Genomic DNA, 13,398 nt, shown 5'->3' with positions numbered 1-13,398 from the left:
AAAATCCGGAGCATTTCTGCATCGTGGGCACATAGCCTTACATTAATTGTATGACTCAATATTGAGCACACGTAGCCATCTATACACAGCAGGAGGCCGCACGTAGCCATCTATACACAGCGGGAGGCCGCACCATCTATACACAGCGGGAGGCCGCACGTAGCCATCTATACACAGCGGGAGGCCGCACGGAGCCATCTATACACAGCAGGGAGCCGCACGGAGCCATCTATACACAGCAGGAGGCCGCACGGAGCCATCTATACACAGCGGGAGGCCGCACGGTGCCATCTATACACAGCAGGGAGCCGCACGGTGCCATCTGTACACAGCGGAAGGCCGCACGGAGCCATCTAGACTCAGCGGGAGGCTGCACGGAGCCATCTAGACACAGCGGGAGGCCGCATGGAGCCATCTAGACACAGCGGGAGGCCGCACGGAGCCATCTAGACACAGCGGGAGGCCGCACGGAGCCATCTAGACACAGCGGGAGGCCGCACGGAGCCATCTAGACACAGCGGGAGGCCGCACTGAGCCATCTAGACACAGCGGGAGGCCGCACTGAGCCATCTAAACACAGCGGGAGGCCGCACGGAGTCATCTAGACACAGCGGGAGGCCGCACGGAGCCATCTAGACACAGCGGGAGGCCGCACGGAGCCATCTAGACACAGCGGGAGGCCGCACGGAGCCATCTAGACACAGCAGGAGGCCACACGGAGCCATCTAGACACAACGGGAGGCCGCACGGAGCCATCTAGACACAGCGGGAGGCCGCACGGAGCCATCTAGACACAGCGGGAGGCCGCACGGAGCCATCTAGACACAGCGGGAGGCCGCACGGCCCCCCCTCCAGAGACAGCAGGAGGCCGCACGGCGCCATCTATACTCAGCAGGAGGCCACACGCAGTCACGCACACAAACATATACATACACGCATAAACACATTTGAAACACAAAAATACATATAAACAGACATCACACAATGATATCTGCCTATACATACATACACATACACACACACACACACACACTCACTCACTCACTCACACTCACCATACCCCGGCTCGGCTCCAGTCCTCCTGGCTCCTGCTTCTCTCCGGTGGTAAGTAGCAGTGCAGGCCGGGCGCGCACGGCGTGACGTCACAGCTAGGAGACACGGCCGCGCACAGGGCCGTGTCTCCTAGCAGTGACGCGGCCGGGCCAGCACAGGGAAGTTAACTGCTGCAGTGCTGGCCCGGCCGTAGAAGAAGTAGCGGCGGCCGCTGCTGGGGGAGTGGTCCGGGGCCCCCCCACGCCACTGTCTGCCGGTATGTGCCGCGCGGCCACACATATAATGAGGGCAATCCGGCCATAGCCCCCCTGGAGACCCGAGGCCCCGGGCGGTAGCCCGGATTGCCCTCATTATAATCCGCCTATGGGCCTACTATTTAGCTAGGCTGGATCCTGTTGCCAGAGGTGCACCCTCTTGTGTTAGAGCCATTTCTGCGGTTCAAGCACGCTGAGCTTCGAATGTAGGGTGATAGCCATGGGATGCATCTTCTTCCGAAGGTTGGCAGGGGTGAGGGAACCACATCACTACATCAGACTGACAAAAGATCATAGAGAGGACTTGACGGTGTGGGCCACATTTTTAGAACGGTATAATGGAAGTTCATTGATAAAGGAGAAGATGATTGACAATGTCGATTTAGAACTGTTTCACAGACGCAGCAGGTAGCACAGAGTTTGGCGCTTATTTCAGTGGCCAATGGTGCACGAAGGTAGGGCCCGACATTTGGAAGGAGGCAGGGCTAGTAAAAAAAAATATATATATAGCGTTGCTCGAAATTTTCCCAATCAAGGTAGCGGTAACACTGTGGGGCTAGCAGCTGCGCAATAAACGGATTTGTTTCCGCTGCGACAACATGGGTGGGTGTAGTAATGGCAGTTAATAGATTGTTGGCCTCTTCCCCGCCAGCAATAAGGGTTTTAAGGCAGCTGGTATTGGAATGGTAATTGATAAATGCCTGTATAATGACCTCACCATACCAGGCGAGAAAAAATTTGATCGCTAACGCCCTTTCTCGTTTTCAGTGGGATCGCAGCCCAGAATAGGAGGAGAAGGGGCTCGAGTGCCCTCAACACTTATGAAAATTGGCATTCACGCAGCCCAACCTTTAATTACATCGTCCTTACCACGTGGAAGGCATATCAGACAGATCAACACGTGGAAGGCATATCAGACTGCCTGGGGGCTGTGGGAGGGTCGAAAAATGGGAATAAGTAATGCTTTGTCCAAAGACAATCAGGTAGGCTTCCTGCTCCTATGGTTAAGCGAAGGAACTCGGGAGGGGTGGTCAGTCGCCAAGGTAAATCAGGTGATCGCGGGTATGGGATTTGGTTTTAGGTCCAGGGGACTTAGAGACCCGACGAAGAATCCCTTAGTGAAACAAGCGGTAAAAGGGTTTCGCCGGGGGCAGGTGCAGAGGGATGGTCGGCGCCCAGTGTCGTTTAAACTTCTGGAACATATGGGAAGAGAACTGCTAGAAATCTGCAGCTCAGAGTATGCGGTAACACTCTTCCAGCTAGCTTTCTCCCTGGCTTTTTTCGGGGCTCTACGAGTTAGCGAGCTCATAGCCCCATCCAAAAAAAGTGGGGGGGTACTAGCAAGGGATGTGTTGGCAATTGGAATTTTGGTTAAGGCATTCTAAAACGGACCAGCTGGGAAAAGGGAAGAAAGTGTGGTTGGGAGCGGTGCGGGGATCAGAAATGTGCCCTTTAAAAACCTGTGTGCGTTTCAAGAGGCTTGGGGTGGATTCAAGCTGTCCCCTATTATGTCACGAGGATAGCACATTTCTATCAAGATACCAATTCACCGGCATTTAAAAAGAAAAAAAAAAGTCTAAAGTAGGTGGGACTGGATTCGCTCAGTTTTGCCCTCACTCTTTCAGGATAGGGGCCGCTACAGAGGCGGCGGCATGCGGTCTAAGCACGGAGACCATCAAACGCATAGGGAGGTGGGAATCAAAACATTTTTTATCATACGTGAGACCAGAGGCAACAGTTAACTTGCAATGAATCTGTTTGTTCGTGTTCTAATATCGATATTGTCTTCCATTTTGGTTCCCCGTTGCTGGTCGAGATAATAGGCAACATCTACGTCCACTGGAGGTGTCACGAGCAGACATGAGGCGAGACGAAAGCAACTCAGCATCCCAAGGGCAGGGGTTTAGAGGGATAAAGGGGGAGCAGGATATAGCAAGTAGTAACAAAAGTCGTGCATGTAGGCTGCACCCTCACCCCCCCAAATATACTGGTGCCGTGTGAGGGGGGGTCTCGAGTGCTTAAGGTGTCAAATAGTCTCATGGTGGCGAGTTTAGGGTCCTTGAAGTTGGTTTCTAAATTGGTATGGGAGTGTCCACAGGACTACATGTGGCTTGGGGGTCTAGTGATTGGTGGGACTTTGACAAAAGGAGGTCGAATCCCGGGTGTGGCAGTTTAAAACCGCTTGAACCATTCCCCCACGGGGCGGGGGAGGGTCATCGGTGCTCCTGGACTGGTGATGGGCGGCTGGGAGCAAGTGGAATTGTGTCATTGAGATCACCAGACCTCTTCTTAGCTTCAAGGATCTTAACGCGTCTTTATGTCTAGAATACACAATGCCTCTTAACCATGCGTTAATAAAGGCCACTGCAGCAAAATTGCACCCAAGCCATGGTGTCTGTCGTTTTTGGGGGGGATGTAAAGGAGGAAGATGACCGACACACCTCAGATTGACGATACCAACATCATGAGATCTCGCTCTTTGCACTAACCCAGTACTGCCGTGTATTACCATTCGGTAACAGCTTAGTAGGGTACACAGTAGTGCTCGGTTAGCTGCAAAGAGCAAGGTCTAGCAAGATCTTGCTCTTTGACAGCGGGAGTGGACACGGAGGGTTGTGGGATCTCGCACTTCATGCCAGTGTAAGGAGACAAAACCCTGTGGAACTAATGCAGAGGAGAGAAGTTGCAGAGGGGACGAGATTAGTCAGTGCTCCGGGTCGGGTGACGTCAGAGAGGCCAGCCCAGAAGATAAAAAGCAAGCGCGCCAAAACTAAAACAGATCATCATCGCGGTCGGCAGTTGCATTCATCCACACAGCCCAGACGACAAACGCCAGTCAAGGTTCACAGCCCAGACATCAACGGTCAAGCCCCGAATACCTGACCAACGCCCGTCAAGGTCTTCTATCTGAGTGACGCAGGTCAGCAGTGCAGGCGCAGACTTCGGCGACATAGTTCTTGGACACGCATGTTAGCGGCAGAGGGTCGTAGAAATTTTCGGAGACCCCGGGCCAGAGATCCGTGCTTGAGAAGAAGTGTGAGACGGACCGTCACTGCCGACAGGGACATACGGTACCGGGTGCGGGCAGAGGGAGGGCAAGAGTCAGACAGGAACCATCAGACGCCAGAGTGGTGCAGCAGGAGTGGATAAACATTCTTAGGGAGGCTGGACCATGGTTTATGACAGGGCCAGGGAACTGCCAAGGCCTCCGAATACCGCCTTCTGATGAGTATAGTAATTCACTATTTAGTTCTTCCCTTTCCTCCTGGGAAAATAGTGGACTATAAGCCCCTGAACTCAAATATATTCCTTGCAGTGCGTTGATCGATATTTCATTCTGCTGTGTGAATTACTGTTTGCTTTAATATCTGATATTGTGAATATAGTTTCTGTACAATCCCCCTTCTACAATTACCCTAATTCATATTAATCTGTTAAATAAAAGAATTAGACAGTTGTTCAGCCTGTGTCTCTGTAGTTGCATTCTGATTACCTGCTTACCCCAGGATCACACAACCTTAACATTCAAACAAGCAACCCTCACATTCAAGATGGACCTCATCTCTGCTAAACAGGACTACTTCACTACCCTCATATCATCTTTGTACCACAACCCCAAACAGTTATTCAACACTTTTAACTCCTCCTTCCACCCACTACTGCCATCCTTCAACCTCCCTCATCTCTGCAGAAGACTTTGCCACACATTTCAAAAACAGGATCGACAAATCAGGCAAGTCTTTACTAATCAACCGCTACAACCTCTCCGTATAACAGACCAATGCCCTTCCACCATAACCTTCCTCTCCACCATCACTGAAAGAAAGCTTACTCATCTTCTCTCCAAATCACACCTCACCACTTGTGCGCTTGACCCGATCCCATACCACCTCCTCCCCAACCTCACCACCATGCTTATCCCAGCCCTAACAGATCTCTTCAATTTATCATGAACTTCTGGTACCTTCCCTTCTACTTTCAAACATGCCACAATCACACTTATCCTGAAGAATCCATCTCTTGACCCAACTTGTACATCCAGCTATCATCCCATATCACTGCTGCCTTTTGACTCCAAACTCCTCGAACAACACTTCCACAATGAGCTTTCCTCCCACCTTTCTAACTCGCTCTTCGACAGCCTAGAATCTGGCTTCTATCCCCACCACTCCACTGAAACTGCCCTAACCAAAATAACTAATGACTTACCACCTAACAGATAAGCTAACAGATAAGTTTCTATACTACTCCTTCTAGAACTGTCCTCTGCCTTCGACACACTCAACCAATACCTCCTACTAGAGATCCTCTCTTTGCTTGGTGACAAAGACCTTGCCCTTATCTGGATCTCTTCCTACCTAAATAACTGCACATTTACCATCTACGATTCCCATATTACCTCCTCATCCCAGCCTCCACTTATACTTACATTTATACTTTTGGCCTGGGACAAATCATAAAGTCCCATAGCTTCCAGTACCATCTATATGCTGATGACACTTACTCGACTCTGCCTTGTCCTTCAAACCATACATCCAAGTACTTACAACCTCCTGCAGCCTCCAACTCAAAAATATTTCCAGAATCTGTTCCTTAATCAATCAGGAATCTACTAAAATGCTAGTGCATGCCCTCATCATCTCCTGACTACTGCAATATCCTCCTCTGTGGCCTTCCTGCTACCAGTCTTGCACCTTTCCAGTCCATCTTTAACTCTGCTACCCGGTTAATCCACCTTTTTCCTCACTACTCCTTTACTACCACACTACTTACCCTCTGTAAATCCCTTCACTGGCTCCCAATTCCCCAGTGTATCCAGTTCAAACTACTAACATTGACTCACAAAGCCATCCATAATCTCTCTCCTCCATATATCTAATCCCTGGATATTTTACCACACGTAATCTCTGGTCCTCCTAAGACCTCTTTCTCTCCCCCACACTTGTACATGCTTCACCAACTCTCCTCCAAGACTTCAACCTAGTATCTCCCATCTTCTGAAATTCTGTGCCCCAACTTTTCAATTCCTCCACATTTGGAACTTTCAGACGGAACTTGAAAACCAATCTCTTCAAGAAAGCTTACAGCCTGCAATGACCCCGATGCCACCTCACCACCACAGGAGCTGCCGCAACCTCCAACCTACTGTCTCCTTCCCCGTTATCCTGAATACTGTAAGTCCACAAGGGCAGGGTCCTCTCTCCTCTGTACCAGTCTGTCATTTAGTTTATTCACTGTAATCTATATTCATATTTTGTATGTAAACCCCTTTTTACGTTTACATCACCATGTAATCAATGGTGCTTTAAATATAAATAATCACCAATCTGGGGTGTTCCACTGATTTTTTAGATGTATTGAGCAGCCAAAGATTGTTGACAGGTACTAGAGCTCAATGGCAAATGTTATGGTCACTCTAAAGCCCATTTTTGTGGCATGTACAGTGACACCCAAGGAAGCACAAATATTTCTTGATGCAATTGTGCCTTTCCAATCTTAGTAACTTAAGAACGCTGGCCAGGTGCAGGCTCAAGATAGCCCAATCTCCCTTTCCTATAGGTTATGTAATGTTAACAAACAAGAGAGGGGAAAATGCCTGAAGGATAATAATACCCTTCTCTATTATGGAGCAGATGGGAAGGTGGTCACTACTTTCAACAACTTACCCAGTTCCGGAGAAAATCTTGAAATTCATCCTTTATTTTTTGCATGGTCTCCAGATTTTCTTTCGCGATCAACATCTGAAGGGACAATAAATTGGCAAACATATCACAATGCCGTGTAAAAGAATTTTATCTGACTCAACAGCCACCACTTTTTACTATAATATTTTCCACCTAATGTTATAATTTTTTTTATAAACCCATCAAAGACAGTTTTCACCTTCTGACCAGGCTAAATGTTTTAAATCTGATGGGTCACTTTATATGTTAATAACTCTGGAATGCTTCCACATATTCCAGTTATTCTGGGTCTAACATCTTGCTTTTGCTGCACAGTGTTAGTGCAATTTTCCTGAGTAAACTGATACCACATATTTGGTCAGAAACTGCTGTTTTGGCACACGGCAGGGCATGGAAAGGAAGGAGCACTATTTGATTTTTAGAGTGCAAAATTGCCTGGAATAGATTGCAGACTCCATGTTGAATTTGCAGAGCCCCCAAGGTACCAAAACAGCAGAAACCCCCCACAAGTTACCCCATTTTGGAAAATCGGTTCATATTTATCCATCTTCAACTCCAAAACCTGGACCTATTGACTATAATGAGGTTGATGGAGACACTTTGGACTCCATATGGCCTATGTTCCTGTGCACAAAAGTGTAGTTGACTATGTTTTTGTGCATGCCGAAAAAAATGTCTAAAATGACTTCATCTGCATATCTTCCAACTCTCCTGGATACAGAAGGACTTTTACAAATTTAGGTAGCTGTTCCACCATCCCAGTAGGTCCAGGGTATGTCCCAGATTCAGTTTTATCTGTGTCCTGAGGTCAGCTAAAGCTGAATATAACGGTGGAGCAGAAAACCAACAGGTCCTTTCTCCATCAGGTAATGCCAAAAGCAGTGATATTCCTAGTTCACGTAACTAGGCGGCAGAGAAGACAGGCAGGACACAGTCCATAAGGAGCACTAAGAAATATTTGAAGTTCAAATCAGTCCATTTTCCCCCATTAAAAATAAAAAAATACACATCCGTAAAAGTCCAATCTATCTAAATATTAAATTAATTTACCCAATCTGTGAACGGTGTAATGAGAAAAAAAATCCAAATGCCAGAATTACGGTTTTTCAGTCATCGCAACATTGGAAAAAAATGCAACAAGAGGCGATCAAAACATCATATCGAACCAAAAATGGTATTAATAAAAACGTCAGCGGAGGGCTAGATTAAATAAGCCATCACACAGCTCCATTGACCAAAAATTGAGAATGTTACGGGTCTCAGAAAATGGAGACACATGCAAAATTTTATTTATTTTTTTACAAATTTCTGATTTTTTTTCACAACAGTAAAAAAAAACTATGCATGTTTGGTATTGCCGTATTAGTACTGACCTGGAAAATCATAATTCTAAGTAATTTTTACAGTATAGTGAACACTTTAAATGAAAAAAATACATATTTTTGCAATTTTGACGCACTTTGGAATTTTTCCCCGCTTTTCAGTACATCACATGATAAAATTAATGATGTTATTCAAAACAACAACTCGTTCCCTAAAAACAAGCCCTTACATTGGAAGGAGAGGAAAAACGAAAATGCAAAAACGGAAAATAGCCATATTGCGAAGGGGTTAAAAGGCTTTGGGTGTTGATATCACTGGAGATCTCCAGGCAACTTTTAGAACTCAGTGTGGATCGCATCAAAAGGCGATGTCCACAGGGTAAGAGAGAAGGGTCCGGCCCTGGAGCAGAGTCAGGTGAGTAACAACAGAGTTACTCAACGTAAACAAAAGCAGTGTAATGTAGAGGATAATGTAATGGTCACTAATAAAATGTTTATATTTCTTGCAAATAAATTTGCTGAATGATATAAAAGACACATACAGTGGAGAAAATAAGTATTTGATACACTGCTGAATTTGCAAGTTTTCCCACCTACAAAGATTGGAGAGGTCTGTAATTATTATAGTAGGTACACTTCACCTGTGAGAGACAGAATCTAAAAAGAAAAACCAGAAAATCACATTGTAGGAATTTTAAATAATTAATTTGCATTTTATTGCACAAAATAAGTATTTGATCACCTACCAACCAGCAAGAATTCTGGCTCTCACAGACCTTTTAGTTTTTCTTTAATAAGCCCTCCTACTCTGCACTCATTACCTGTATTAATTGCACCTGTTTGAACTCATTACCTGTATAAAAGACGCCTGTCCATATACTCAATCACGCTCCAACTTCTCCATCATGGCCAAGGCCAAAGAGCTGTCTAAGGACACCAGGGACAAAATTGTAGACCTGCACAAGGCTGGGATTAGATACAGGATAATAGGCAAGCAGCTTGGTGAGAAGGCAACAACTTTTGGCACAATTACTAGAAAATGGAAAAAACACAAGATGACTGTTAATCTTCCTTGGTCTGGGGCTCCATGCAAGAACTCGCCTCATGGGATAAGGATCATTCTGAGAAAGGTCAGGAGTCAGTCTAGAACTACACGGGAGGACCTGGTCAATGACCTGAAGAGGGCTGGGAACACAGTCTCAAACATTACTGTTAGTAACAAACTACGCCATCATGGATTAAAATCCTGCAGGGCACGCAAGGTTCCCCTACTCATGCCAGCACATGTCCAGGCCCGTTTGAAGTTCGCCAATTACCATCTAGATGATCCAGAGGAGGCATGGGAGAAGGTCATGTGGTCAGGTGAGAACAAAATAGAACTTTTTGGTATCAACCCCACTCGCCGTGTTTGGAGGAAGAAGAAGGATGAGTACAACCCCAAGAACACCATCCCAACCGTGAAGCATGGTGGGGGAAACATCATACTTTGGGGGAGCTTTTCTGCAAAGGGGACATGACAAATGCTCTGTATTGAAAGGAGGATGAATGGGGTCATGTATCATGAGATTTTGGCTAACAACCTCCTTCCCTCAGTAAGAGCATTGAAGATGGGACGTGCCTGGATCTTCCAGCATGACAATGACCCAAAACACACAGCCAGGGCAACTAAGGAATGGCTATGTAAGAAGCATTTCAAGGTCCTGGAGTGACCTAGCCAGTCTCTAGACCTGAACCTAAAAGAAAGTCTTTGGAGGGAGCTGAAACTCGATGTTGCCCAGCGATAGCCCCGAAACCTGAAAGATCTGGAGAAGATCTGTATGGAGGAGTGGGCCAAAATCCTTGCTGTTGTGTGTGCAATCTTGGTCAAGAACTGCAGGAAACGTCTGACCTCTGTAATTGCAAACAAATGTTTCTGTACCAAATATTAAGTTCTGTTTTTCTATTGTAGCAAATACTTATTTCATGCAATAAAATGCAAATTCATTATGTAAAAATCATACAATTGGATTTTCTGCATTTTTTAGATTCAGTCTCTCACAGTTGAAGTGTATCTACGATAAAAATTACAGACCTCTCCATTCTTTGCAGGTGGGAAAACTTGCAAAATCAGCAGTGTATCAAACACTTATTTTTCCCAATGTATATACATATTCGTATATAAATTTTCCTCACCTCTGAGGGATAGGAGATATTGCACTTCAGTTCATTAATGTAGGGTAAAAACTCCTGAAAAAAAGAACACAGAATTAATGGTATTTTAAATTCTTAAACTATATCATTTTTACAAACAAATTCCTAATGTTCCATGAGTGAGAAGGTCCTAAAACAAGTCTGTGAAATATACAACCCCGTAAAGAGGAACTGTCACTTGCCATAAAAATGTATTATTTATCTGGTGGAAATGTCACAGTGCTCCTATATCCAGCATTGTTTTTCTTTTTCTTCCTGTTCCTCTCTATTCATGTAATATTGCTCCCTTTTCTCTGTATATAAATTTAGTCTTGTTAACCAACTAGGCTTGGTCTTCAATAATACACCCACACAGAGAACTTGAGGATAATGCCTACTTGGCTAAAAAAACACTATAGAGGGGAAGAAACGGGAAAGAGAAGGCCAAATCTCTGGAATGAAGAGGAGAAGAAACAAAAGAGAAAACGCCAAGTTCAGGAGACTTGTAGAAGAAAAAAATATATTTAGTCTATTTTTTTTTTTTTTTTTAAAGAGTTCAGTACGAACGTGAAACATGTAATAAAGTTACTATCAAGTTCTAATACAGAGTGGAATGACTTCTTTCCACATTTGTTTTTTTCACTTGATAAAGACACCGGTTGAAACGCGTTGTGAATAAAAAACCTCTTTCCCATCATCATCTGAAGAATTCATTTACTCCAGCAGCTCAGCCCTTCTACATGTTTATCCAACTGGATCAAAATTCTTTCCAGCAGCACAGTCAATCAGAAACGTCCATCTCCTTTTTCTCCTCAAATTCCTTAGACTAGCAACATTTACTAGATAAAATAATTATATATGTCCTAGAGAAAAAATGTAAATCCATACAGACATCTCCAGAGAGGGGACATATAACCCCTCTTCACATTGAACATCTTGGATTAATTGTGGCTAGGGAAGGTCGAAAACTAATTATAACAAGGGAAATGAGGGAGAAGATTTGACACATCATCTCCTTTGAAGCAGTGACCTCCTGCCATGGACACGTGATTAAAAAAGGATATCTGCTGGGGAAAAAACAATGCTCTTGAGATCTGTTTACACAGAGGAGGAGAAGTGCAGGGGCTTTCTTTGTTCCTACGAAGGAGCATCCTTGGTTCAAAGGATTTTTCACTTTTTGCCTCCATTGTCCAAATATGACGACAATATCTATAGCCAGGAACCTCCAGGGTCAAAGATATCCTGTAAGTGGGGGAGCTCATAAAATTATAACAGACCCAACATATCCCACGATCAGCCCCCACATGAGCTCATCAAGAGGAAGTATGTGGGCGTATACCTTGAGCTAATAAAAAGCAGTATTTGGGTTTGGGTCTTTATTAAACTGGAAAAACATAGTTTGCTGTGAGACTGTTCCATTTTCCTAATCGGAGTGCTTCCCTCCCCTAAGCTCTGAGCCATTTTCGTGACACAGGTTTAGTAGTTTTCTTTTTGTTTTATGTAATTGTATATATCGTCTTGTTTTGTTCCTATTTTGTATCATCTATATATAATTTTTATAAACACATCCTATCTTTCTGGATTAAAGGGATTGTCCAGTACTTTTAAAAATCTGCCAATGTGTTTTAATGATAAATAGAAGCTTCTTTCTAATTACCTCCTGGTGCTGTTTCTTCCTGTGAGCGGCGCTATCGGTGGCCGCTCACAGGCAGCACGTGATTCCCGGCTGCAGCCGGCTTTGACATCCACTGACGTCACAACAAGTCCAGGCTGCAGCCGAGGGTCCCTCTTCCGCGTTCCACCGGTGGCGGCTGGGTTGTGGGCGGGGTTACCCCCGCATCACACCCGGCATCCACCGCGCACTCTCCCTGTCCCCATTCATTGGGAAAGCGCGCAGTGGATGCTGGGTGTGACGCGGAGAATAACCCCGCCCACAACCCAGCAGCCACCGCGGGGACCCCAGCGCTGAGTCACGCCTCACTTGACGTGACGTCAGGGGGGGGGGTCACGTGATGCCTGTGAGCAGCCACCGATAGTGCCGCTCACAGGCAGAAACAGCACCAGTAGGTAATTAGAAAGAAGCTTCTATTTATCATTAAAACACATTGGCATATTTATAAAAGTCCTGGACAACCCTTTTAAATATAAAATATAATAGCTCTGTTCCTATTGCTCTTTAAACCATACCCATGAAGCCATACGCTATCTGTAACAGGTGACCAATCGGCCTGTATAAACGATTGGTGGTCGCAGATAGTAATTCTTTTTGTTATTGTGGAGCTGGCAGTGACCGTACGGGGTATATATATATATATTTTATATATGTATTCCATGTATTGGAATTGGAAGTGTATATACCATTATGTTCACTGTGAGTCTGTCAATTCTTGTTTGAGGGATTTTCATCCATTCTTCCTTGGAAAATTCTTCCAGCTCTGTGAGATTCCTGGGTCATCAAAGCATGCACTGCTATTTTGAGGTCTAGCCACAGATTTTCAATGATGTCCAGATGAGGGGACAGTGAGGGCCATTGTAAAACCTTCCACTTGTGTCTTTTGAGGTTGTCTATTGTGGATTTTGACTTGTGTTTAGGATCATTATTAGTGATGAGCGAGCATGCTCGTTACTCGATATATACGAGCATGCTCGGGCGAACACCGAGTATCTTCAGCATGCTCATTGTTATGTTTGAATCACTCCCGTGTGCATGATTTGCGACTGTTTGACAGCTTTAATACATGTGAGGAATGCCAAAGAAACAGGCATTCCTCACATGTATTAAAGCTGTCAAACAGTCGGAAATCATGCACACGGGAAGCACGAGCACGCTGAAGATACTTGGTGTTCACCCGAGCATGCTCGCCAAAAGGGTTAACAGAACATACTCACTCATCATTAATCATTATCCATTTGTAC

The 13,398-nt window shown here is 45.2% G+C and overlaps 1 protein-coding gene across 2 annotated transcripts in view; it reads right to left on the bottom strand.

The window, feature by feature from the left end:
- Positions 1-13,398, bottom strand: part of LOC141165319 (RING finger protein 112-like) — a 231,376-nt gene that overhangs the window by 17,523 nt on the left and 200,455 nt on the right. For both annotated transcript variants that reach the window (XM_073650918.1, XM_073650917.1), the window contains exons 11-12: positions 10,486-10,539; positions 6,974-7,048 (exon numbers count right to left, since the gene is read on the bottom strand). In XM_073650918.1, coding sequence (XP_073507019.1) covers positions 6,974-7,048; positions 10,486-10,539 — 129 coding nt within the window. The remainder of the gene's footprint in view (positions 1-6,973; positions 7,049-10,485; positions 10,540-13,398) is intronic.

This window comes from Phyllobates terribilis, unplaced genomic scaffold (genome assembly GCF_046119375.1).
Source record: "Phyllobates terribilis strain yellow unplaced genomic scaffold, ASM4611937v1 Scaffold_11__3_contigs__length_659146591, whole genome shotgun sequence".
Taxonomy (NCBI): Eukaryota; Metazoa; Chordata; class Amphibia; order Anura; family Dendrobatidae; genus Phyllobates; species Phyllobates terribilis.
Note: the sequence above shows the minus strand (reverse complement) of the source record. Positions and strands in the feature narration are given on the sequence as shown.